This window comes from Hevea brasiliensis, chromosome 4 (genome assembly GCF_030052815.1).
Source record: "Hevea brasiliensis isolate MT/VB/25A 57/8 chromosome 4, ASM3005281v1, whole genome shotgun sequence".
Classification (NCBI taxonomy): Eukaryota; Viridiplantae; Streptophyta; class Magnoliopsida; order Malpighiales; family Euphorbiaceae; genus Hevea; species Hevea brasiliensis.
The window spans coordinates 15750259-15776037 of NC_079496.1; the positions used below are offsets into that span (position 1 = coordinate 15750259).

The 25779-nt window shown below is 29.3% G+C and overlaps 2 protein-coding genes across 3 annotated transcripts; one reads left to right on the forward strand and one right to left on the reverse strand.

Annotated features, from left to right (window-relative positions):
• Positions 1 to 1621, reverse strand: LOC110641378 (uncharacterized). 2 transcript variants are annotated; one of them, XM_021793079.2, is made up of 3 exons: positions 957 to 1621; positions 487 to 855; positions 1 to 395 (listed from the first exon to the last, which is right to left on the reverse strand). In XM_021793079.2, the coding sequence occupies exons 1-3, from the start codon at positions 1290 to 1292 to the stop codon at positions 381 to 383; spliced, it is 720 nt and encodes a 239-aa protein (XP_021648771.2). In that variant the 5' UTR covers positions 1293 to 1621; the 3' UTR covers positions 1 to 380. The 2 variants fall into 2 exon arrangements, with proteins under 2 accessions (XP_021648771.2, XP_021648770.2); XM_021793078.2 differs by having other exon boundaries at positions 2 to 855; positions 957 to 1619.
• A 10660-nt stretch (positions 1622 to 12281) lies between these two features.
• On the forward strand, positions 12282 to 24443 carry LOC110641368 (ubiquitin carboxyl-terminal hydrolase 14). Its single transcript, XM_021793062.2, has 20 exons — positions 12282 to 12592; positions 13368 to 13539; positions 14134 to 14246; positions 14354 to 14690; positions 15833 to 15927; positions 16511 to 16644; positions 16722 to 16778; positions 16980 to 17057; positions 17492 to 17546; positions 17636 to 17674; positions 18419 to 18499; positions 20137 to 20335; positions 20416 to 20473; positions 20544 to 20666; positions 20812 to 20900; positions 21001 to 21090; positions 22451 to 22621; positions 22762 to 22883; positions 23007 to 23139; positions 24128 to 24443. Exons 1-20 carry the CDS (start codon positions 12497 to 12499, stop codon positions 24304 to 24306), a joined length of 2421 nt encoding a protein of 806 aa, XP_021648754.2. The 5' UTR covers positions 12282 to 12496; the 3' UTR covers positions 24307 to 24443.
• The last annotated feature ends 1336 nt before the right edge of the window (positions 24444 to 25779 follow it).

A 25779-nucleotide genomic window follows, 5' to 3' on the forward strand; every position in this document is an offset into this window, starting at 1 on the left:
AAAGAGATATAGATGGCAATAATCTTTAAATTGTAAAATAAAAGCTTATATAATTTTCTTTGCTTACTTGCACATTTTATTGTGAAAATTGATGCCACCACGAAATTGTAGGAAAACAAGAAAAAAAAAATTACAAAAGCAATGAGGCTTTAGCTTGCATTACTGCAAGCCTGCAACTAGCTAGCCTTGTATCCCAAAAATTAAAAACCTGCATGAATAGTTATAACTATATACACTTGTATTATTTGAACCTCTCAAACCTTTTGGGCAGATGAAAATCCACTACTAAAGAAGCTTGTCTCAACTCACAAGGGGCTATGGAGCACGGCTGCGGTCCCTGTCCAGTATCCCTTCCATAACGATCTTCTTCTTGTACTCGTCTAAATCCATTGATCCTGAATTAGCCTTATTTTTCAGTAATTTCTTTCCAGAATTCCAGTTTGGAACAAAGAAAAGCCAAGTCGAAGTGCACAAAATAGCATATACCTTACCCCAGAAGACCAGAACCAAGAGAGTCACCAGAAGCAAGAACAACCCTGCATTAGAACTATAATGCCCTTTTCCAAATTTCTCTTGCTTCATGTCCAGATTCTTTTTGGTTTCCATTGAATTATTATATGATTCAAATGGAAGTCTCCTGTCAGACTTTGAAATCGTGGAATTCAGTGATGAATTACGTGAAGTCCTGGCAGACGAATTCATAATAGGAGCAAAAGTAACATTTGTTCCGTCATTTTTCCTGGAAAGACTTTGAAATGATGAGCTTCCCATCAAATTCTTTTCAGCTTTTGCCGATGGATCGCCTTTAGACTGCTTCGTCTTCCCTGGAAACGCTTTTTTCTTGATCCTTTTAGCCTGTCAAACAACAGAACCCAAAATTCAAAAACAGAGCACCAATGGATCTATCTCTATATCACAATTGATCAACAATATTGGAAGCCAAAAAAATTTCTCACCAGTGTTGTCTCGAAGAGTACAGCCTTAACAGCACGCAAGAACTTCCTCTTAGTTTTCTTTTTCCGGTGACCAGCGGCATCTTTCTCCATTGTTGGTAAGAAGGGTGATTTTGGTGATGATGATAAAGCAGGGTACATCCGTGGAAAAACCACTCCATCTTTATGGTTCATCTCAATGTACTTGACAAAGGAATTTGAATTTCCCCTGCTACCATTAACAGAGCCTGAGCCATCCATGACCACCGGTCTAAAACATAAGAAAAGCTTGTTTCCTTTGTTTATTCTATCATGAGATTCCTTGTTGATGTTGGATTTTTGGAACTTGGTACAGTGCATGGCCGTTGCGATATTATATGGAAAGAAGAGAAGTGAAGGATGCCGGTGGTTGACGAAGGTGTGTGTATTGGCGGGGATTTAGGGGGTGTTTGTGCGAGAGAAAATAGTGGGGGAATCTGAGAAAACGAGGGAAAGAGCGATGTTTGTGTTGTGTTCTATATAAGGCGTGGGAAGGCCGGCTTTTAATGGCCGCTGCTGGTTTCTGCCGCTTTGCATGCTCCGTTAATAAGCTCACAAAAACTGAAGAATGATTACGATTAAAAATACCAAAAATTTGGTAATATGTTTTCATTTAATGGTACTAAAATGACAGGGAAAAAAGGACAAGGCAAACTTCTCGTCTGGGGTTTTGAATATCATTAGTTTGTCTTAAGAAACGAAAATTAAAAAAAAAAAAAAAACAATAATTTATTCAGTCTTAATTCGAACTAATTAAGTAAAATAGGAGGAGACTGGAAGAGGGAGGAAGGAAAATGGAAACAAGAATTTTTTGGTCTCCTCTATGTTTGCGGTATTTTTAAATGTTAAGGTGGTGAACGATACTCAATTCAACTCAACTTTTATCCAAAAAATTTATTGGGTTCTATTATATGGATTCTCTTTCTACACTCTAAACGATTTTGGGTTAAATCCTAAAAAATGTATAATACTTCTAGGTCATGTTGTACTGTCATATTATACTACTTTCCTCCAAGTCAGTTTAGGTCTACCCCTTCTTTTTTTTCTATCCTCTAACTAATGTGCTCTACTTGTCTAACTGGAGTCTTCATATGACTACGCTTCACATAACCAAACTACTTCAATCTTCCATCTCTCAACTTATCCTCAATTAGCACCACTCCTACCTTTTCTCTAATACTCTCATTACGGACTTCATCTAGTCTAGTATGGCTATTCATCCTCCTTGACATTCTCATCTCTGCAACTCTCATCTTAGACACATACGACTCCTTCATTGCCCAATAAAATTTTGCGATCACATAAAACTCCCGTGGCACGACTCTACTTCAACCATCAGGTTTTAATCCTATGACTAACATCCTCCTCACATCCCCTATTTACATGAAGAATTAAGCTAAGACATTTAAAGTGATTACTTTGAGACAATATCACTCTATCCAAAATAACTCATTCCCTATCACTAATTTGGCCTTTACTAAACTTGTAATGTATATATTCTGTCTTCGTTTTACTTAACTTAAATCCCTTTGACTCTTGAGTATTTCTCCAAAACTCTAGTTTTCTATTGACTACTTATCGCGTCTCATCTATCAGAACTATATCAAGTTGTGAATGATATTCATGTAAAATTTTTCTAATAATGTGAATTTTAATATCCGAAATCCTAATCTTACAGAAAAGATTAAGAATTTATTAGGTAGAAAAAATATTAATCTTATGGGAGTAAATGTGTAGCATATGTGAATTATGATGGAAAAGCATGTAATGTTTACATTTACGAAGAAGAAGGATTCGTTGCGTGATTGAAAGCTTAGCACTGTACAGTATGACAAGTTGACGTCCAAATTAAGTCCAAAATTTTGAGAGGTATTAACAAGAATGATTCTTTGTTGCGTCCTGATCCTCCAAAGTCAATCCAATTCTTTACTACTTTGTAATAATATATTATATTATTTATCATCTAATAATAATAATAATAATATCGCGTTATGCTCACGGGAAACGCTTGATTGTGCCTTTTGGGAGACGAAAAGAGAGGCCGATAATTTTTCCATTTATTTTGTTGACCAGAGGCGACTTTTACTTGGTCTTTTGTTTTATGATGACTCCACTTTGCCAGAGTCTTTACTTCTTTAAATTCTTTGTATAGATTGATTTAATTAAAAAGAATAAAATAAATATTATATTAAATTATTTTATTATTATTATTATTATTCAAATAATATTTAGATGGGTTATATCCAAACTTTGTTTATCTCAATATTCCATACTTCATTCTGAAAAAAAAATTTCCTAGTTTGAAACTCTATTAAAAATAAGTTTAATGGGATGGAATTTATCTTTTTTTTCTTTCTCTCTTTGGAAATCACTATAATCAATGGTCCAAGTCCATCATTTTCTAGTTTGATTTTTATAGACATAATGGTTCAAGTATATTCTTCTTTTTCAATTGATCAAATTATCCCTCTTCACAACGACCAATTAAACTCAAATTTTCCCTCAAAAAGGCATCAACAAGTTAAGATTGGAATCACACTTTAATTGGATTTGGATGTATTAGTTGAGTTTGACTGAAGTTCATATTAGCTGCAAACAAATAATAAGAAAACTAAAATTATTATAACTTTGGCTTAACTCATCTTTAGTCAGCAAAAAGGTTGGTAGAACAATAAGGATAACAACGATCCTAGTTTTGGTGGGTATCCTATCCGACCGAATCCTAATAGGATGAGTTTGGGTATTATATAATTGGATTTGAGGTAGGTTCGGGTTTGAAAAATAATACCCATAATGGTTTGAATTTTACATGTTGGATATTTGTTATCTAAATTTGTTTATATAAATATTTAATTAAATATAAAATATATATTTTTAATAATAATATTTATAAATTTTTATAAATTTTATTTTATATAAAATAAAATTCAAATATTTTATGAAATTATTAAATTTTTAAAATATAAATTATTAATTAAAATAATTTTTTATTTAAAATATTTATTAAAATATATAAAATAAAATGGGTTCAGATTTTTTCCAGTAATAATAATCGGGTTTGGTACAGGTTGGATAATTGAGAATAAATTTTAATCGAATTATTTTCACGGGCACCTTATCCATTGCCATTCCCATAGAACAAGCTTGCAATTTGCTTTTATGTATTTTATGATATTTCCAATTTGTATGTATATTTATTAATATTTGGATTCCATTTATTTCACAAAAAATTTTCAGAATTTTCTAGCATTTGAAACATTTAAAAAAATTAGTCAATAGGAAATATTTTTCTGATTAAATTTAAAATTATCATTTTTTAAAAAATTGACTTTTTTTTTTCAAAAGAGAAAATCATTTTTCATTTTTTGAATTTTGATAATCTTATTAAAATATGAAAATACATACATGAAATAAATACGTAACTATACAAAGAAAAATATTATAAAAATATTTTTCATATACAAGTTATTTTCCGTTGAATAAACGGGTCTTGAAATTAAATTTTTTTTTATTAAGACTCCGTTCGTTTCATAGAAAATAACTTGTATATAGCAACTATTTTTCATAAAAATGTTTCTAAAAAAATATTTTATGTTATTTAATTATAATATTAAATTAATTATATATATTCATTCCATGTATGTATAAGTATTTTTTACATTTTAATAAGATTATCAAAGTCTACAAAATAAAAAATAACTTAAAAAAATAAAGTTATTTTTTTAAAATAACTTAATTTTCTTTTGATCGAGAAAATATTTTTCATTAACTAATTTTTTAAAGTGCTTCAAACTTTAAAAAATTCAAAAAAATATTTAAAAATAATATTTCCTGAAACAAACGAAGCTAAATTTTAAATTTGGTTATCTCAGCCTTAAAATTATTCCTTAACATTATTCTGATATTATTATTAAGTAAACAATTTGATTAATATTGAAAATTTTTATTAGTTGCCTATATGGCATGCTCATGATATATTTGCACTTCTATAATGACTAGTCAAATGATATATATTAAAATTTAACCAATATTAGACATGTAAATAAATATTTTATATTATAAGCTTAAGCATATAATATAAAGGGCTTCTTTGAGATACATAAAGCGCTTATTAGATATTAAGGAATTTTATAAAAAGATTTGCTATAAATATTTTTTATGCGCAGAATATATTTGGAATTTCATATTTTTAGTTCTCAAGTTAGATGAAATTGGTTATATTTGAGTCAAATTTTATAATTTAACATATAAAATATGAAAATTTATTTTTAAATATATTATATTATACTAACAAAATTTAGCTTTACTCAAATTAAATATAGTTGAAAAAGTGAGGGCGGTTAATATTTATGTAAACAAAGCTTAATGTTTGCGTAAACAAAATTGAGGGCCTCTGAATCAACGACATTATGAGCCCATTAGGCCCTACGATTGCCTTTGGGCACGAAGCTGGAAAATATCCCTGTTTGGCATTTTTTTAATCAAAGACAAGGGGGGAAGAACATGCCGAGACAACCAGCATTTGGTTTAAAGGATCAAGGGTTTACAATTGAAAGACGGGCCTAATATGGTTCGTTTCCTGGAGGAGTGAGCTGCTTGGTTGCTAGAGGTGAAGCCAAGAGATCAAGCTGTTTGGTTTAATTGCTGAATATAGTTGATAATTATTAGTCGATAATTATTATTATTAACTGATAGTTAATAGTTGATTTATGTTAAGTATTTAATAAAATTATGTTTAGTTATTGCTGTTGATATGTGAAATGATCAATAATAGTATATATTATATAATTTATTTTATTATTGAAATAAATATAAAATTATAAATTTATTATATTATATTATTTATTTTATTATTAAATTAAATATATAATTATCAAATTAATATATTATATTATTTATTATATTATTAAAATAAAAATATAATTATTAATCTATTATATTATATTATTTATTTTATTATTGAAATAAGAAAATAATTAAATTTTTTAAAAAATAATTAAATAATTTAAAAAATATAGATAAAATAATAAAGTAATTATTATTATTGATAAAGAAAAAGCTTATAATTAATTTTAAGTTTTTAGATATAAATAAATATTTTACATTTTATGCTATTAATAAAAAATATTTTAACAAAATTGAAATGTGTTAATTAAAATGTTAAAATTATAAATGAAAAATATAAAAGTATTAATAATATTAATTTTTGAGTTAAATAAAAAAGGATAATATGGTCAAAATAAAAAATAAAATCAAATAAGCTATCAGCTGATGAGAAACGATTCTAAAAATAGAGCTGATACAAACTGAACTCTAGTTCACCTGATTGGGTGTCTATCAGCTATCAGTTACACTCAACAGATAAACCAAACACCCCTAAGTTAGTGGGTCAAAAAGAACCTAAGAAATGAAGGGATATTTTTATAATTTAGAATATTTTTCTTTCACTTTTCTAAATATTTGAAGAGAAAATGAAAGTAAAATATAACGTTCATTTTCCTTTTAAATTTTCCCTTTTGTTTTCCATATCTTCTATAATACCCTCAATGCTAAGGGGAATAGCACCGTCTTGCAAGGCTTTAATGTCTATAAGCGGGTCTCCTTCAAAAGTGACATTGGAGAAGCCTTTTGCTTTGGCAAGCAACATTGCTTCTCGGCGAGCAAGATTTTCCAGGATCAACAAACCATTAATCCCCTTATAGGTTTGGGAATTTTCTTACTTGATAATGAAATTAAAGTAGCTTTTTTTTTTTCAAATTTGTTCTTTTTTACTTTTTAAATTTAATTTTTTATTTTTTTATTTTTACTATAAAATATAAATAATAAAATAAATTTCTTAAATTTATTATTTTTCTAAAACTTTTTATAACCTGTAATAATATTAATTTTTGTGACATTCGTGTTATATCTACGACTATAATTTTTTAAAAATATATAAATATTAAATAATAATAATAATAAATATAAATAGTTGATGTTATTTGTAGATTTTTTCTACGGGTATGGACTAGCAACACAAGAAAAAATACCAGGTGAATTGGCTTGGTAACCTTTCCAACACTTAAATCAATATGAGTACTAAATAGAATATAAAATTGACTAAAGAGAACAATGTATCTGAATGTGAAAGCTTGAACTTCTCATATACGTATCTGGAATACTCGGAGTAAAATTTAGTATTTGAGATATGATTTTTATTTTGGAGAAAATCTAATGAAAGTGGGATTCATAATCCCTAATAAAGTGGGATAATTATCCTTAATGTATATCGTTTATATTGAATTAAGACTCGGTATTTTTGGGTGGTACTGTATATTTGAGCAACATGCAGAGTTGATACAAAATCTCTCTGTTGCGGGAGGAAGGGAGGAGATTCCACGAGAGTTGAAAAAGCAGACTGAATGGATGTCACCATACTCAAACCACACAAGACAACTGAGAGGTTGTCAAGCCAGCACACTCGGTGTTCTCTCTTGTCTTGTAAGTCCATGTAGGAAAAATACACGAACAACATCAAATAGTATATGTGAATATTAAATACTTTATTGGAGTGGCTTATAATTTCAATTGAATATCTAATTTACAAATATAAATATATTATATTACAATTTTTCCGTTAATAATCTTAGTATGGAAAATCATAACACAACGAAAATATGAATAAAATGATAAAATTGTAGATAGAAAAATGAAATCGATTCTCTATCACTATACTTGAAATAGTACAAGAATGTTTATACATAGTAGCAGCTGACTAAGTAGTGGTGCAAGTCAGCAACTTAAAACAAACACTTCTAAGAAACTAACTATATAGCAAACCGAATTAAATAAGTTAGAACTGCTTCGTAACAAATTCTAGATGCTTTAGTATCTTCTACATCCCCCCTCAAGTTGGTTTTAGCGGCAAGGACACAAGATTCAACTTGGAAGCAAAGAATTGGTGTTGATCTTCAAATAAATGTTTCATAAATACATTTGCAAGTTGCATATTAGAAGAAACTTTTCTCCAATTGGTCCTTGACAATGTGACAATCAATGTCAGCGTGCTTTGGTTCGCTCACGGAAAATATGTTAACTACAATGTGAAGAGTAACCTTGTTGTCACATTTTAAATGAATATGCAAATAAACATGAATATGTAAATCCTTAAGAATATAGGAAATCCAAAGCAATATACAATGCATTATAAAATTAAGCCATTTAATTTAATAATGGTTCTTAAAATAACCCAATATATTAAAAAATAGCTTTTAGACCTAAGACAGAATTTAAAAAAAAAATCATCACATGGCATATAATTAAAAAAAAAAAATATTATAATTGTTGACATAATTTATTATAAATAAATCATTAAAAATGAAAATTATATAAACCAGTATATTAAAATTACAAAACCTTACTTATTTTCAGTAAAATTGTCAGCTATGTGATATCTGATATGATATATTATATTAGGTATTTTTTTATGAAAAATATTTTAAAAAAATAAAATTATTTAAAAAATAAAATTTAATTTAATTTGGATGGACATATAATTATTAAAAATTTTAATACAAAATTAACTGTATTTACTATAATAATTAATAAAATAGTATAACTTTGTAAATATAAAATATAGAAACTATTTTCTAATGAAAAATTTAAATTCATAATTAAATATTTGAAATATTATTATTACTTTCATTGTTCAAATAACGTTGAAAATTCCACTTTGCCCTTGCTTTAGCAGCATCTTAGCTGCTAAACACGTGCTGCTGCTTCTTTGCTCTATTATATTCGTGATCCTCTTTTTCCTTTGGTACGAACAATCCGTCAATGCCCATCACGCAACCCAATCATTATTGAAATAATTTATTTATAATAAAAATGTAATTCACTATTCTAACAAACTATTGTGATGATTTAGAAAGAACGCTCAAATTTCCTTGGGTGCTTAATTTTATTGATTGAATTTTTAAATTTTTATTTATTTATTTTTATCTTTAATCAATTTAAGTGTTTATATGTGAATTCAATTTATTTTGTTATAATTTTATTATCATTTTAATTTTTTTATTTAACTATTTAGTTATTAAATTCGCTTTAATTATTATTATCTTTGTTAAATAACTTTTAAAATGAATTTATTTTAATTTATGATAAAATATATTCTTATTTATACACTAATATTATATTAATAAAATATCAAATATTCATTTTATTATGAGAAAAGCGTGTTTATCTATTTTAATAATATTTCTTGTGCCTCTTTCTTTTATGCTATAATACTATTTTAAAATAGTATGATTTTTTGTAACTATCTTTATTATTTAAAAATTATTAAAAAATTATCTATATATATTTTTATAATATCTATTTAGAATTGTTAATCTATTAAATGTGTAAATTTGATTTATAAGTAATAAATAATAAAATTTTCTTTGCTTCTGATATAATTTAAAACATATTTAATATATTTTTTTAATGAATAAGAAATATTTTAAAATGATATATAAATACATTATTTTTATATACTAAACCCATTACTATAAAAATAGTGTTAGGCTTCCACTATTACTAATATAATTAAATATTTCTTTGCAATCAAATTATATTTTATTCAATAAGTAAAAAATAAACATTAATATTACTTGGTCTTAAATTAAATTACATATACACAATTAATATGGAATATAGTAAATGATAAAATTTTATTTTCATTGAGTTCGTTAATTAATATTAATAATTATTAATAGATAATAATTTTGTTTATAAGATGTAAATATAATATTTTATATTATTATAAAACATAATTGAATGTGCTTTCCATATAAATATTTTTCTATTTACTAATCTTAATTTAAATACAATAAATTAGGAGTGAATATTCGATTCAAACCGAACTAAATTGAATCGAACAAAATTAAATTATAAAAATAGAATTACATATTTTAGAAATCGAATCAAACTGAAATGGATGAAAAATCGAATCAAACCGAACTGCTTTATTTCAGTTAAATTCGGTTCAAACCGATTAATTTTGATTTTTGATTGATTTTTTAATTTAGACTTGATTTCAAGTTATTTGGTTTAATTTTGACTTTAGTTTGAACCTAATAATCATTAATCAATGAAATTAAATAATTTATATATATAATTAAATATAATTCATAAATTTCCTATAAAAATAAATTAATTTAAAAATCGATTCAGTTCGATTTGAATATAGAAAATTACTATTTAATTTGATTCGATTTAATCGATTTTGTTCACTTTAAAATCGAACTGAATCGAAATAATTAAAATTTTTATAATATAAAACTGAACCGAACCGATTGAATCTTAAAACTAAATCAATTTAATTAAATTAATTTAGTTCAATTTAATTTTTTAATTTGAATTGAAATCTGTATGTAATGATAGATTGAGTTAGTGTATATTAATTTAAAATTAAAATTTCTACATTATACACACATTTTAGTAAAAATATTTTTATATTTCCATATTTAAAGTAAAAATTAAATAAGAATTAATAATAATAATAATAATAATAATAAATTTTATTATTTATTTTAGAGAGGACATTAATATTAAAAATATTTATTTATTTTGACACTCTAGAAGCTCCGCCTCTTAAAAAGAACACAGTCGAAAGTATATGAACAATAAACAAGTGATTGATACAACACTTCGCCACAGTATCATTTAGATATTTCTAATTAATAATAGAGCAAACTTTCACATCAATAAAACAGCTTTTAATCTTTTTCAGCGTTGTCCACCTTCTTTTGCAAGGTGAACTTCTCACACAAGGCATCAAGGTTAGATCGGGTGATTTAAAAATCGAACCAAATTGGTTCAATTTATAATTAAAATAACTTAAAATTAGTATTGAATTGGCTGGAAATCAGATCAGAACCTTTAGATTTTGGTTTAAAAACAAAATCTTTAACAAATTTGAAAAAAATTTATTGCTAAATTTAATCAAAATTAAAATTAAAATTAAATTGAAATCAAAATAAATCCAACCATATTCGAATGAGACCACACCGTTTTGATTTTGTTCTGTTTAATCTTAATCAAAATTGGCATGATAATCCTCACCCAATGTCATCACCCAACGCAACCCTCCGTTTACCTTTATCGCCCTTTATCCATCCCACCGTTTCACTCTCCCTCTCGAAGCCATGAAACCATTGGCCACTTCAAAAACAAAATGAGTAAATTACAAAAATCTTTAATTTAGCCTTTGTTTTTTAAATATTAAATAATTTTATTTTTAAAATTTAATAAAATTTAAACTTAATCAATGCCATTAAAATTTTCTGATAATTTTAATAAAATTATAAAATTGTCATTATTTTTATTATTAATTCAAAAATATTTTAATTTTTAAAATTTTATTTTTTCAATAATTTAGTTATAAATTTTATTTTATTAATAATTGAGTTCATTGTATTTTTAAAAGTGAATCCCATTATAATAAAAAATTTTAAATTTAAATTATTAAAATATAGATTAATCGCTTTATTTAAAAGTTTGACTAATTATAAAATCACTTATACATTTTACAATTTGATCATTAAATATTATAACTATTTATAAAAAAGTTCTTATAATATTATAAAATTCTATCTATATCATTATAATTTTAATAATATATAATTAATTATATATTTATTAATTTATAATATTTTCATAAATTATATTATATTATTGTATATAAAAAAGAAAAATATATAAATATAGAAGCAAATTTTTATTAAAAATAAAATTTAAGGATAAAATTATTTTCAGATTGAAAGTAGAGTTAAAACTTCTTAGTATATTTGCTAAATTTAATAAAAAATTAACTGTAATTATAATGTAGAAATTAATTTATAGATTTATTAAAATATTTAAAACTAAATTATTTGATTTTAAAATTATAGGGAGTAATTTATAAGTTTAACTAAATTTTAGAGACTAAATTGTTGATAAAATAAAGTCTTAGGGGCTAAATAATTTTTAAATTGAAAATAGAGTTAGGTGTATTTTGATCATTTTTGCTACAATTAATGATAATTTAATTAAAATTTTAATGATAAGAATTAAGTTATAAGTTTTGTTAAATCTGAAAGACTTTTGCTTAGTGTTAAAAATATAAAGATTAAATTATAGATTTTGTCAAATCTTAATTGATTAAATTGTAGTTTATTCAAATAAAATTATGTATAGGGACTGATCTATAATTTTGATATATTTTAGAGATTAATTTATAATTTAGCCAAAAAAATATATGGAGAAGTGAAATTTCAAATTTAAGCCTTGGGTTTCGTAATCGAAGCGGAGTCGTCCATCGCATTCTGCTACATTCAGAGTCGCAGAGAATTGAACCCCGGCTACTGCTTCGGACCTTGACGCGCCAAAGACTTGCGTCAAAAACAGCCTTCTCTCCGCTTTGCATTTGCTTTTGCCCAAGCATAAATTCTTTCCTCTCTCTCTTTCAAAACTCTTCCAAGGCAAAGGACACAACAATTATCGGTGTTTTCAGATAGATAAACCCTATGGACCCGCTCCGATCCAATCTCTCTCGAGTTCGGATTCCCGAACCCACCAATCGCATCTACAAGCATGAATGCTGCATCTCATTTGACACTCCGGTAATCATCCTTGCCTTTTATTTTCTCCATTTGGTTATCGAGAAGTATTAGTAAAGAGGAAAGTGTATGGCTTACTGAAATCTATTTGTTCAGTATATTGAAATTTGTATTTTGAAGATTTGCGTCGCTAAATTTTTTTGTTTGATTGGGTGTTTCCGTTGGAAGTGAAGGAAAATTGAGTTGACGAAAGAATTTAACTGTTCCACCTGGTTCAGTCAGATTTTCTTTAGCTCAATCTTTATGCTTGTTGATGAATACTGTAGTTTGTTGGTGTTCTTATAATTTTTTTTCTGCTCATTTTCTAATTTTCTGCTTGATTTCTGAGAAGTTGGAAATAGCTGGGAAAAACTACTATGACTAATTCAAGGTTTATTAGTTGTCACAAGCAGTAAATTTTGCTATATTGGTTTTCCATTTTGTTAATTTTGTTGGCTAAGTTTCACTTGGTTTTCATTAGATCTAGATTGAAGGTATTGTTTGGTGATATTATTACTATTTCTTCTATTAATGTTATTGGTCAAATGTGTGATAGAATAGCACATAATATATCTATTATAACGCATGCATTACGTGATTTGATTTGTTTTGAGATGGATGTAGTAAATGAGTAATTCTTTGAATTCAAATTATAGCTATCTTTGTGGTATGGCGAAAGAAGTAAAAACTGCTGATTTCCTCGTTATTATCTTTTCTCCTTAGTCTACTCTCAATGTAATGTCCTTTTGATCCTTTCATTCTAATGCAATGTAATCTCTGAATTTGTGATGATTTGCAGAGATCTGAAGGTGGGTTGTTTGTTGACATGAACACTTTTCTTGCATTTGGGAAGGATTATGTGGGTTGGAACTATGAGAAGACTGGAAACTCAGTTTATTTGCACATAAATCAAACAAAGAAGTTGGTTCCTGAAGATAGACCTTCAAAAAAACCGACTTTGTTGGCTATAGGTTGTTAAATATTGATTATGGTCTGCACTTATGTTTTGATGAAGCATTGTGTTATTTGACGACTTTCCTATTTATGATAAAGTATGGCTTTTGTATTTCAACATTCTCTCTATCTTTCTCTGGTTACCGCAGTATTCTAATGAGAAATCGTATGGATTGACTGATTTTCATTGTGCATATAGGATAATCACTATTATTAGTAAAAATTGCTTACTAAGTTTGATTGATTGAGTTTTGTTCTCTACATAACACATAGAACATGATTATTTTAGAGTTGTGTATATGAAAAGGTCCATAGATTAGTAACTGGGTTTTAGCGTTAGATGTGGGTCCTCCATATATATCTGTGACTACCAAAACTCCCTTTTTTGTTCACTTGATTCTGTGAAAAATGGTGCAGAATAAAGGAAACTCCAGTATGTAATTTGCATATCATCTTGTCTAACCCTCTGACCCCCTGCACCTGTATTTTTCTTATATGTACGGCCCAAGAATATTTTCTGTCACTCGTGTCTTAGTTGTTTATTTTTTTCAGTTTCCTATAATCATTGGCTACTAGAGAGATAACTTTAACATTCATTTTTTGTTTTTTAGGTGTTGATGGAGGATTTGACAACAATGAACCTGAATATGAAGAGACTCACAATATAGTGATATTGCCTGATTATGTTACTTTTTCTTTTCCTTCTGTAGAGTTGCCAGAGAAGGTTAATGCTGTTTTACTTTATTTGTTTATTTCAAACCTTATAATTTGAAAAAATTTTCAAAACCTCAAGGAAGACTCAGATATGATTGTTATTTCTTTGGAATACAGGTAAGGCTGGCAGTTGATGCCATATTGATGGCTGAAGGTGAAGAACGGAAGGAACAGCTGGCAGCTTGGACAGCTGATAAGAAGCAAATTAGTGCGTATGCAATGAATCTACAACAGATTGACAATGGTGTTACTGTTCCTCCATCTGGGTGGAAATGTGCAAAGTGTGAGAAAAAAGAGAATTTGTGGTTGAATCTTACCGATGGAATGATCCTTTGTGGACGGAAGAATTGGGATGGAAGTGGTGGCAATAACCATGCCATTGAACACTACAACGAGACAAGATATCCTCTTGCTGTAAAACTTGGGACGATTACTGCTGATCTGGAAGCAGCAGGTAATACCACCTTGCATTAGGAGGAAGTGAAATTTTGCAAATAATTTATATAATCATTTGCTTGTTGGTGCTAGTGTTTGTAAAAATCTGATGAATTTTCTAGATCACAATAATTGAACCGTGAATGTGTGGTGATTAATTTTTGGAGCATTCGGCTAATGTTAAGAACTATGTAATTGCTTATGCAATGTGATATGATCAGTTCACAAGTAAAAGGAAGTTTGATACTAAAGCATGCTTTATGTTGAATGCTTATCTGCATCTTTAATTTCTAAATAGCTGTATGGTTTATGAGTTGATTCTCCACCATGAGATCAGTTGGGACAAAGTGATTGTGATGTATGTTGAATAATCTAACACAAATGAATAGGTCTGCATCCCCATTATGGAGCTTGAGAAAATGGAAATCTTTTAAATATATGTCTGATTAATCCTGAAGGCTTTGACAGCATATAAATCTTAGTCCTCCATCTAGAAGAAGGCATAGGTTTTGTATAGTCCCGTTTGAATGATGATTTGCCTCCATGAAAAACTTGTATAGATCTCCATGTAATGAGCTGGAAATTAAATATAGTTTGCCTTTTATAGTTTCAAAGGAGGAATTAAAGGCCATGATGGCTGTGGAGTTAGGTGGTATGAAGAGTTATGTGTTAGGTATCTAACAGATAATAATCATCAAGTTCAGTTGCTTATTCATTAAATATTGTGACAATTAAAAAAATAGGAAATGAAAAGCTTAAAGAAATAGAATTCAATAATTTAATTTAAATTGTGATGATTAATTTTGCGTACCCATTTTATGGTGTTAAATTAATTAAATTGGGTGAATCCTATTCCTAAACTTAGAGAGAGGAAACACCTGAAACTTAGAAATTAGATGAGAAAATATGTGCATAAATCAATGTTTTGATATAGGCTACATCATGATGAAGTTGAGAAAACCTTGGAAGTTTGCTCTCCAACTCTTAGTTTAATAAGCTCCCATGGATGCACAGCCTTTTCAACTTGAAGAAAAACAGATTAAACAAGCCTTTAATAATTTGATATTTGATGTCCTTACTAGTTCTTGTTTACCTTTTCCTGGGGAACCTGTTGTGTATTTTCTCAGAACTTACCATGAGTAACTTATTGTGGCAGCTCAGATGTTTTCTCTTATCCAGAGGATGATGGTGTTTTGGATCCACTTTTAGCACAGCATCTGGCATTTTTTGGCATTGATTTTTCATCACTACAGAAGGTCAGTTATCTCTATGGAAATGTTCTGTTGTAGTGCATTTTTAAACATTGTATTTGTGGTGTCAGCTATCAACATGTATGTGGTGTGTGTTGTAGCATTGCATTTATTAATCTTATTTTTAATTTGTAAGCGCGGTAAAAAAAGCCAAGATCTATGAATGAACCAAAACGTTTCAGTTTGGTTTGGTTCTATTCCCTATTTTGATTCAGTTTGGTTTTCTGCCATTATTCAATTCAGTTTTTTTTTTGGTTTTGGTCAGCTTCAGACTAAACCAAATTGAACCGACCAATACATATTCATGCCTGGGAAGCCAACATTAAAATATGAAGCATACAAATGAAAGTTAAAAATTCTGTAGGGGCTACAGTTGAACTTAAAAAACAAAAAAAAAAAAAAATAAAAAAATTGAGGGTTTCATTTTTCCCCATTCTGAAATTATCTTAAAATTTCAAGATAAATTTATGAAATTTCAAAAACTATTGCCCCTCCTTGGGATGGCCTTTTTACATATTTGATTCCATGCTGATCCATCATTTTATGATTCAAATTTGACTGAAAACTTAGCATAACATTCTTGTTTCAGACTGAAATGACAACTGCTGAAAGGGAACTTGACCAGAATATCAACTTTGATTGGAACCGAATACAAGAAAGTGGAGAGGAACTGGAGCCAATTTTTGGACCAGGTTATACAGGTCTTGTGAATCTTGGAAACAGGTAATATTGGTCTTTGTAGAGTGTGAACAATGCATCTATTTTATGTTCTCTTGTTTCCTAATTTTGTTTTCTTACAGTTGCTACATGGCAGCTACAATGCAAGTTGTGTTCTCAACACGTTCTTTCTATTCACGGTTAGTTTTGTTTTAATGCATATGCCTAGAAATGCATTAGGTTACAAACACATGCATATAAATGTATGCATATGCGTGGACATATGCATTTGTGTTTCTATTTGTAGTTATGTGAATATGTAGACAGATATTAATCTCTCTTGGAGATCATTGATTGTTTATTTATTTCTGCTTATTGCTTCTTGTATTAATTTTTATTAGATATTATATGAACCTGAGCTTGAAAGTGGCATTTGAGATGGCTCCTGCCGATCCAACTGTAGACTTAAATATGCAGTTGTAAGTAATTTGCTTGTTTGATATTGCTAATGTTTCTCATGCAATCTGCTTAGTGATGATTATGTTTGGTTATTTTTGTTAATTTCAAAGTCAATTCAGCACCCTAAATCTCTAATCTTGTGACCAATATTAAATTCTATTGATATGTACAGATTGCCTAATTTTTGTGAATATTCTTTGTTAAATATGGGAACCCTTTTTTCTCCCCCTAAATGTTTTCCTGTACTGTTGTGCTTATTCTCTCATGCTGTTCCATGCAGGGAGCTTTTATATTCTTCTCTTGCTGTCTTTTTTCCCCTTTTATTTCTTAATACAGTAAATTATCCAATTGATTAGAAAGGAACCATGTAGTTGAGTTTTCAAAGTAATTGCCTTGCTGATATGCATCAATCATGTTTGTCTTTGTCCTCATGCCTTTTGTCTTCAAATGGCAGAACCAAACTGGCACATGGTATGCTATCTGGTAAATACTCAGTTCCAGCAGTGGAGGTATGGAACTTGGAGCGATATGGTGCCCTTATAACTGTGCTTTTTTTTTTCCCCCTGATCAGTGTACATTTTTCTTTTTTGTCATCCAGAAAGATGATAATTCAAATGCTGCAACCTCAGCAAGCTCTGTAAGCTTTCTGTCTCAATTCTTTGTCCGGTTGCTGGCTTTGTAATTTATTCTTGGTGATCCTTAAATAGTTTATTGGAACCTTTAGTCTTTTTATACTTTGTAATTGCATGTAGTTAATCATTGAAATTCAGATATTTCATCTCTATTGAAAGTCTTAGCATATTGTGCTAGTGGCTTGTTAGTATTTCTTGATACTCTTGCTAGTTTTGTATTGACTAGTCACTTGGCATGAGCTTGGCTTGTTTGGGATTGAGCTTGAAGCTTGTTTTTTGAAAAAGCATTCTTTTAGATGCTGTTGGAAGCAGTGGTTTGAAACTGCTGTTTTGAAATTCTCATGACTAAAACATGTCAAATTGAACTTAAAATCCATTTTTAATGGTCTTTAATTAACCTATTCAAGATAGTGCTTTTCTTAATAGCATCTCAAACAACAATACCTAACAAACTCTAAACAAACTAACAAAGATAAGTTGGATTGCTTATAAGGTTAGCAATATTATAGTTTCAAGGTAGTTAGCCCTTTATTTGTAATATTATGATACTTATATATGTGCTCATAGTGAATGTATTTTTTTGTCCATTCAAATGTTCCTCTCCTCATTTGTAATTTTATATATAGTATAGTTATACTTTCTCTTTCAATCAAATACGCATTTTTTTCTTCAAAAAAAAGGCATTTTTTTTTCTCTCATTTGATGATCTTTTTCCCCTTTTCTTTTGGTCCATTTTCTGCAAACATTAGAAACAGGAAGGAATACCTCCTCGTATGTTCAAGTCAGTTATTGCTGCCAGCCATCCTGAGTTCTCTTCTATGAGGCAACAGGTAAATTCAGTATTATTATTTCCACATGAACTCATAATTTGGATGCTTGCTTTACATGTCAATCACTTTTTTACTTTAAGCTATATGAAAGACATCCAACTTGAATTTTTTTTTTTTTTAGGCAGTGGCGAATGTAGCTTGTCAATTTTATTTATTTTTTTATTTATTTTTGGGGGCGGGGTGTCAATTGACTCTTCTTTTTATTAAAAATACCCTTATATATATATATATATTTATATATGTCTAAATTGACCCTCTTTTTGATAAAAGTTAAAACTAGTCGACATGAAAATGTGTGTTGTGTATCCACCACTATTTGCAACAAAATTGCACTTATTTTTATACGTCTAAATTGACCCTTTTTCTGATGAAAGTTGAAACTAGTTGAAACGAAGACGTATGTTGTGTATCCACATGTTTATTTACTTTTAAAACTTGCACTTGTTCAACCTGTTGCCAACTGTGGAACAAATTTTCTCAGCAAAGAACTTCAACACAATTGTGAAACTGCATATTTGATCAATTGATGAATGACTATTTAGTTATTTATATAAAGAGGGTTGTATTTGATAACATTAGTATTGTTGTAATTATTAATATTTTTTAGGATATTAGATCTTGTCGAGTTTGATTGTAAGATGTTAATATTGTATTTTTATTAATATTTTATTATTTATTTTTTGCATGTTGATTCCACTTTTTTCCTGGATCCACCACTGTTTGGAGGAGGAGCACGGATATTTCTGTTTCTTTTTCATTAAATAAAAATAAGAGGAATAAATGACATAATATAATTTAATTAACTTTATGGTTTTATGTGATATTATACCAATGTCTGGGATTGACTGGGAAAACAAAAAAAAGAAGAGCACATACAAATTTCCTGTTATTTCATGGCTCCTAGAACAAACTTTCTCAGCAATGAACCTTTTCAACGGAAAATTGTGCAGACGCATATGTGATCGATTGATAAATAACTGTTTGGTTATTTTAATAAAGAGAGATATGTTTGATAGCATTAATAATGGTGTAATTCTTAATAATTTTCAGGATATTAGATCTCGTCGAATCTTATTGTCAAATATTAATATTATATATTTTTTTATATTTTTAGTAATATTTTATTATTTATTTTTTATTTGTTGACCCCAATTTTTTTTGGTCTGCCACTGTTTGGAGGAGGGCACAAATATTAGTTTATTTTTTTCTTTAAATAAAAATAAGAGGAATAAATTACTTATAATATAATTTAGTTAATTTTATCTTTTTATTTGATATTATATCAACGTCTGGGATGGACTGGAAAAACTAAAAAAAAACTAAAAAAAAAAAATTTGAGCACATTAAAATTTCATGTTATTTCATAGTTCCTTAAAAAGGTGTTAAACTGCAGGAACTATTTAATTTTATGCTGTGGCCTAAAGAAGCTGCTTATGATAGTTAGGAAAGAGAGGGTGGTTTTCATTTTAATGAAACTTAGGTTTAACTAATTAATTGTTTGGAATTGTGTATGGTGCTGGCTTGGTTGTGGCACAGTTGTAAGGCTCCAGTTAGGTAGGATACATAACATGCAATCATTATTGTCAATGACTCAATGGACTGCTGTGGCAAATGTTTGACACCCAACTTTTATATAGGATGCATTGGAATTCTTCCTACATTTTCTTGATCAAGTTGAACGTGTTAATGGTGGGAAACCTACTTTGGATCCTTCAAGGAGTTTTAAGTTTGGTATTGAGGAACGTATCTTGTGTTCATCTGGAAAGGTTGCTTATAACAGAAGGCTTGACTATATTCTTTCTTTGAATATTCCTTTACATGAAGCTACTAATAAAGGTATATTTATTCATCGTCTTTTCTTTTCCGGAACATATTTTTGGAAATTTATATGCTGATTTTACTATTTGGGAATTCAGAAGAACTTGAGGCCTTCCAAAAGTCGAAAGCAGGAGAGGTTTCAGAAGGGAAAGATGTGTAAGTACAATTATTTTTTGGTCCTATATTAGTAGTCATAGTTTTTGCTTAACATATTTACTTCTAACAGATCCAGTGAGGAAATTGTACGCCCAAGGGTACCTCTAGAGGCATGCCTTGCTAGCTTTTCAGCTCCTGAGCAGATACAGGATTTTTATAGTACTGCCTTAAAGGCTAAGACAACAGCACAAAAGTAAGCTTTATGACGGTTGTGACTTCTGAGGCTCTTTGGTTAAATTGCTATGGTTCTCTGTTTTTCTTTCTCAAATGTAAGTAAAACGAGAAAAAAGGGTGGAAAATCTGGAGGTAAACTGATGTGCATTTAAAACCCGCTGCAGGACTGCTGGGCTAACTTCATTCCCTGATTATTTGGTGTTGCACATGAGGAAATTTGTCATGGAGGAGGGCTGGGTGCCCAAAAAGCTTGGTAAAGCTTTGTGGCTTTATATTTTCGTTGCTGTTCATTGGTTGTACTAAATTGGTACCGTATTGAGTTGCTGTTCTTGTTCATGTATTTTCTCATTCAGATGTATATATAGATGTTCCTGATATCATAGATATCAGTCATATGCGAAGCAGAGGCCTTCAACCAGGGGAGGAGTTGTTGCCAGATGGTGGTATGTGTTGCCTTCTAGAATTGCTGAATTTGTTGGTCATTATTTTCTATTAAAAAAAGATTAAAAAATGTTTTTAGCTTCATAACTTTGTTCTGTCTGATAATTCACCCAAATTATAGAATAATACTGAGCCATGGTTGTCTGTGCAGCAACCATTGATATGCCAGAGAGAGATTTTTTTTTTCTTTTTACTATTTATTTATTATTTCTTTTTTTTGTTGGAAGGGATGGGGGTGGGAGAGGGAGGAGTGAAGGATAGAGTCTGCATATGGGGGACACTTCGCTTGTGTATAGTTTGTGTTATGATGGAACTTTTATTAAATTATTGTATTCTCACTCGTGGGTGATCTGTATCTCACCATGACTATCACTTTTATCCTTTGGTCATGATAAGATAATGTTCTATGAGTGCAACTCTAATTAGCTGCTTGATCTTCTGTTCTTCTATGACCTTATAGCCACTGTCGTTTGCACTATGTTTGGGAATTTTTGTTGAATAGGAAAAGAAAGGATGATTTTAATCCATAGGATAGGAAAATAAAAGAAATGAGAGGTTAAATAATTTCTCATGTTTGGAAGTTTCAATAGATAGGAAAGGATTTTCAGGGTAGAATAGTCATTTTAAAAAATATTTTTAATGTTGAGAGGGAATAACTCTTGTTCTTTCAATTTGATGGGAAAGCAAAGTGAGGGGATAACTAGTCCCTACTCATCTTTTACTTTTCAACTTCATTGGACTTCCAAATAAGGGATAACTCATATCCCTTGACCTTTTCCTTTCCTATCCCCTCCATCGAAAGTGTGTTGGTGGGTTGTTATAGTTACCGTAGAATAGGTAGTCTGACTTTATGTTCATTTCATGTGATTCCAATATATTTTTAATATTGGGCCTCGTCCAGCACTTCTGAGCTTGTGCCAAATTCTCAGTTAGTATTATGACCTTCAAAACCTTGTTTAAGCTTGTTAGTTGATGGGAAAACTTGTATCAGCTGTGTTGATTATGTTCAATTCAGTGTGAGACCTTTTACTTGAGTTGGTGAGTTATCTACCAGTGGTGCATTCTTATAGCTGTATGGGATGTTTAGATTTCTGTGAGAGACTGGAGTTTTTCCACAGGTGGCTTTGGTTCTTTGGGAGTGAAATCTGCCTCTTTCAGCATCTCCCTATTTTCATTTTCAAATTTTATAATTATGTGAGTGTCTGAATTGTAGTCTTGTGCTCTGTTTAGGTGTTGTTTATGATATCTGCAACCTTTTAGGTTGTGCTTCCTCTGTATGGTGTTATATGTTACTCTCTTATTATTTATCTTCTTTTTATGGAGTTATGTTTATTTTCTTTTTATATGTTATATACTGCACAGTTCCTGAGGTTGAGGCTGAATCAAATAAGCTTCTGGCCAATGAGGATATTGTATCGCAGCTTGTCTCAATGGGGTTCAACCATCTTCATTGTGAGAAAGCTGCTATAAATACCTTAAACGCTGGAGTAGAAGAGGCAATGAATTGGTTACTTTCACACATGGATGATCCAGGTATTTATTCTGTTGCCTGACTAGAGGTCTCATTACTTCAGAAGGCAATTACTTCTATTGACCTTCATCCTCCACAGTGTGATATGAGCTTTGCAGTATTTGTGTGTTGCAATAATTAATATGAGCATGTCTTCTTTCAGATATAGATCTTCCCATTTCTCAAGAGGCACAAGGTACTGAAGTTGTTGACCAATCCAAAATTGATACCCTGATCTCATTTGGTTTTCAAGAAGACATAGCTCGAAAAGCACTGAAGGCATCGGTAAAGATTCTATAGCTTATCATTCTTTTGGAGATAGAGGAACTACAGTTGACTATGTTGTGCTGTAGATAAAATTACTATAATCTTTTTTAACTTTTTTAAGTATCTGTTGAAATTTCACAGGCTGGGGACATTGAGAAAGCAACAGATTGGATATTCAACAATCCTGATGCTTCTGTTTCATCTGATATGGATGCCACCACGTCAAGCATCACACCTACTGCAGATAATACTGGACTGCCTGATGGAGGAGGGAGTAAGTCTATTGACACTATCTTTGATTGTATTGTTTTTAAACATATGCTTGGTACATTCTTCTTCTGTGGCTGTTTATACTTTCCTTTTTATTTACTGAGACGAACTTGCTGGCTAAAATCTTGCTTGAATCACTTTCCATTTGGCTTTTTGTCTAGTTAGTTTTTGTTTGGCCCCTACAAAATTAAGCAGGTTAAAAGTGAGCATAACTATATAGTTGGCTGTTGGATACTGTTATGAGGATTGCTAAAATATTTTTTTGGAACATACCAAGTTTTACTTCATTTTGACTGTTCCTATTAAGACATGACAGTTGGGACTGCTGGCTAAAGATTTTAGGACCGTTTCTTTTAGGGGAATTTTGTAAGATATTAATTTTTTTTTATTTTAATATTTTTTAGGCATAGTTTTATATTCCTAAAAGAGTAACTGGTGCAGAAAGCATCCCACACTTGTGGACTTTGGGGAGAGTTGATGTACGAGCCTTACCCATCCTTTTTAGAGGGGTTGTTTCTGTGACTTGAATCTGTGACCTCTGGGTCACAAATGAATTGTCTAAAAAAATTTGTTCCTGCTAGGATTAATTATGTTCTCTGAATTGTGATTGCTCTTTAGTGCCTACACAAAGTGCTGAGAAATATAGTTTCATAAAATTTGTTCTCTTTATGTCATTTCATTGCCTGGATCTATTTCAAAATCCCAAAAGAAAGTGATTACTTAATAATAAATCAAATTTGTTCATTAATGCAATTTCTTTAACTAAATTACATATGCAGACTAAAACTATTCAAGTTATTGAATTATTGGTATATGAACACAGTATCTAATATGACCAAAATTTGTCTGTCCTGTTGCGCATGACTTTTCCTGTGTATGTTTCTGCAAATGGTAAAATGCATTTATTTTCTGTGAAATCCCTCCTTCAATTGTTCATACATTGCTGCTGTCCATTTTAAATTAAAAATGGTTGGTTATGCATGTTTATGCAGGATACAGGCTTTTCGGAATAGTGAGCCATATTGGAACTTCTACACAGTGCGGCCATTATGTTGCCCATGTCCTAAAAGATGGAAGATGGGTTATTTTCAACGACAGCAAGGTTGGAGCTTCTGTAAATCCTCCAAAGGATATGGGGTATTTGTACTTTTTTGAGAGGCTTGATAGCTAGAATTTACAAACCTCTTCATTCCATAGATAGTAAAACGTTTAACAGCAGAATGATTTTGAGTTTCTTCTCGGCAGTTGGTGATTTGTGTCATGACCTTATGTAGTTCTTAAATGGCAATCCTCAACATTTTGGACTGATCTGTCTGCAATTTCACACATCAAAATTTCCATTTTATGTTCCTTTCGTTTAAAAAAAAAAAAAAGACATGATTGAGTAGTGTTTTCTTTGTAAAGTTGCACGTTCTCTCTCCTTCCTATTGGGTTGCAAGCGTTGAACATAAGGCATCTTAGGTCATGTATAGTTTAACTGGTAAGAGAGTTATAACTTATAATTAATAATAATTGATTTATGTTAAATATTTTAATTATCGCTGTTAATGTGTAAATTGATTAATAAAGACATTTATCGTATAATTTATTTTATTATTAAAATAAATATAAAATTATTAATTTAATATATTATATTATTTATTATATTATTTATTTATTTTGTTATTAAAATAAATATATAATTATTAATTTATTATATTATATTATTTATTTTATTATTAAAATAAGAAAATAATTAAATTCTTTAAAAAATAATTAAATAACTTATGACTAATTTTAAGTTATAAAATAATGAATTAATTATTATTGTTGATAAAAGAAAAATTTATAGCTAATTTTAAGTTATTAGATGTAAAAAATGTATTATTTCATAATAAATATGTATTATATATTTTATATTATTGATAAAAAATATTTTAATAAAGTTGTAATATACTAATTAAGATGTTAAGATTATAAATTAAAAAAAAAAGCATTAATAATATTAACTTGTAAATTACATGAAAAAAGATAACATGGTCTAAATAAAAAATAAAATCAAATAAACTATCAGTTCTATTTTATAAAGTTTACCAAACACTCTAATTCACCTATTTGGATGTTTATCAGCTATCAGCTGCACTCAAAAGGTGAACCAAACACCTTCTTAGTCTGGCTATCATTTTCTCTCTTCTCAAATCCTATTTCTCACAACTTTTCCATTTTATCCTCTCATGAACCGTTAATTTCATCTCCAGATCATTCTAGCTTCAAAATCAATACGTGCATTATGGAGTTGAAGCTGAACACTGTCCATTTGCATTATAGAATTAAGGCCAAGGAGCTTACTCGAGTAGAGAGTGATTCTCTTCCCACTAAGAACAGAGTTAAGAGTTTCGAAGAAGGCACAACAAAGACCAAAAAGCCAACGAAGGCCGTGGTTTTGGATATGCAACATGATGTAGTTAAGAACAATTAGTCCATGCCTAGCTTGTGCTCTTCAAATTCCAATTCTTCTTTTGGTTCTTAGGCGAAGGTGGCAAGTCTGAGAAGGACTGTGAAACGCATTGGATTACAAGCTATCAAGGTTGTTTCTAATAGTGGTGAGTTTGGAGGAGAGCTTGAGAGGCGAGGAGAGCAGCACCATCACAGGGACAGATTCGGG

Coding starts and splice junctions, on each gene's coding strand:
- LOC110641368 (XM_021793062.2), top strand. CDS start 12,497: ATGGACCCGCTCCGATCCAATCTCTCTCGAGTTCGGATTCCCGAACCC. Junction 14,691..15,832: donor TGCTGATCTGGAAGCAGCAG/GTAATACCACCT, acceptor GTGGCAGCTCAG/ATGTTTTCTCTTATCCAGAG. Junction 20,474..20,543: donor GTTTCAGAAGGGAAAGATGT/GTAAGTACAATT, acceptor TACTTCTAACAG/ATCCAGTGAGGAAATTGTAC.
- LOC110641378 (XM_021793078.2), bottom strand. CDS start 1,292: ATGCACTGTACCAAGTTCCAAAAATCCAACATCAACAAGGAATCTCAT. Junction 856..956: donor TACTCTTCGAGACAACACTG/GTGAGAAATTTT, acceptor GTTGTTTGACAG/GCTAAAAGGATCAAGAAAAA.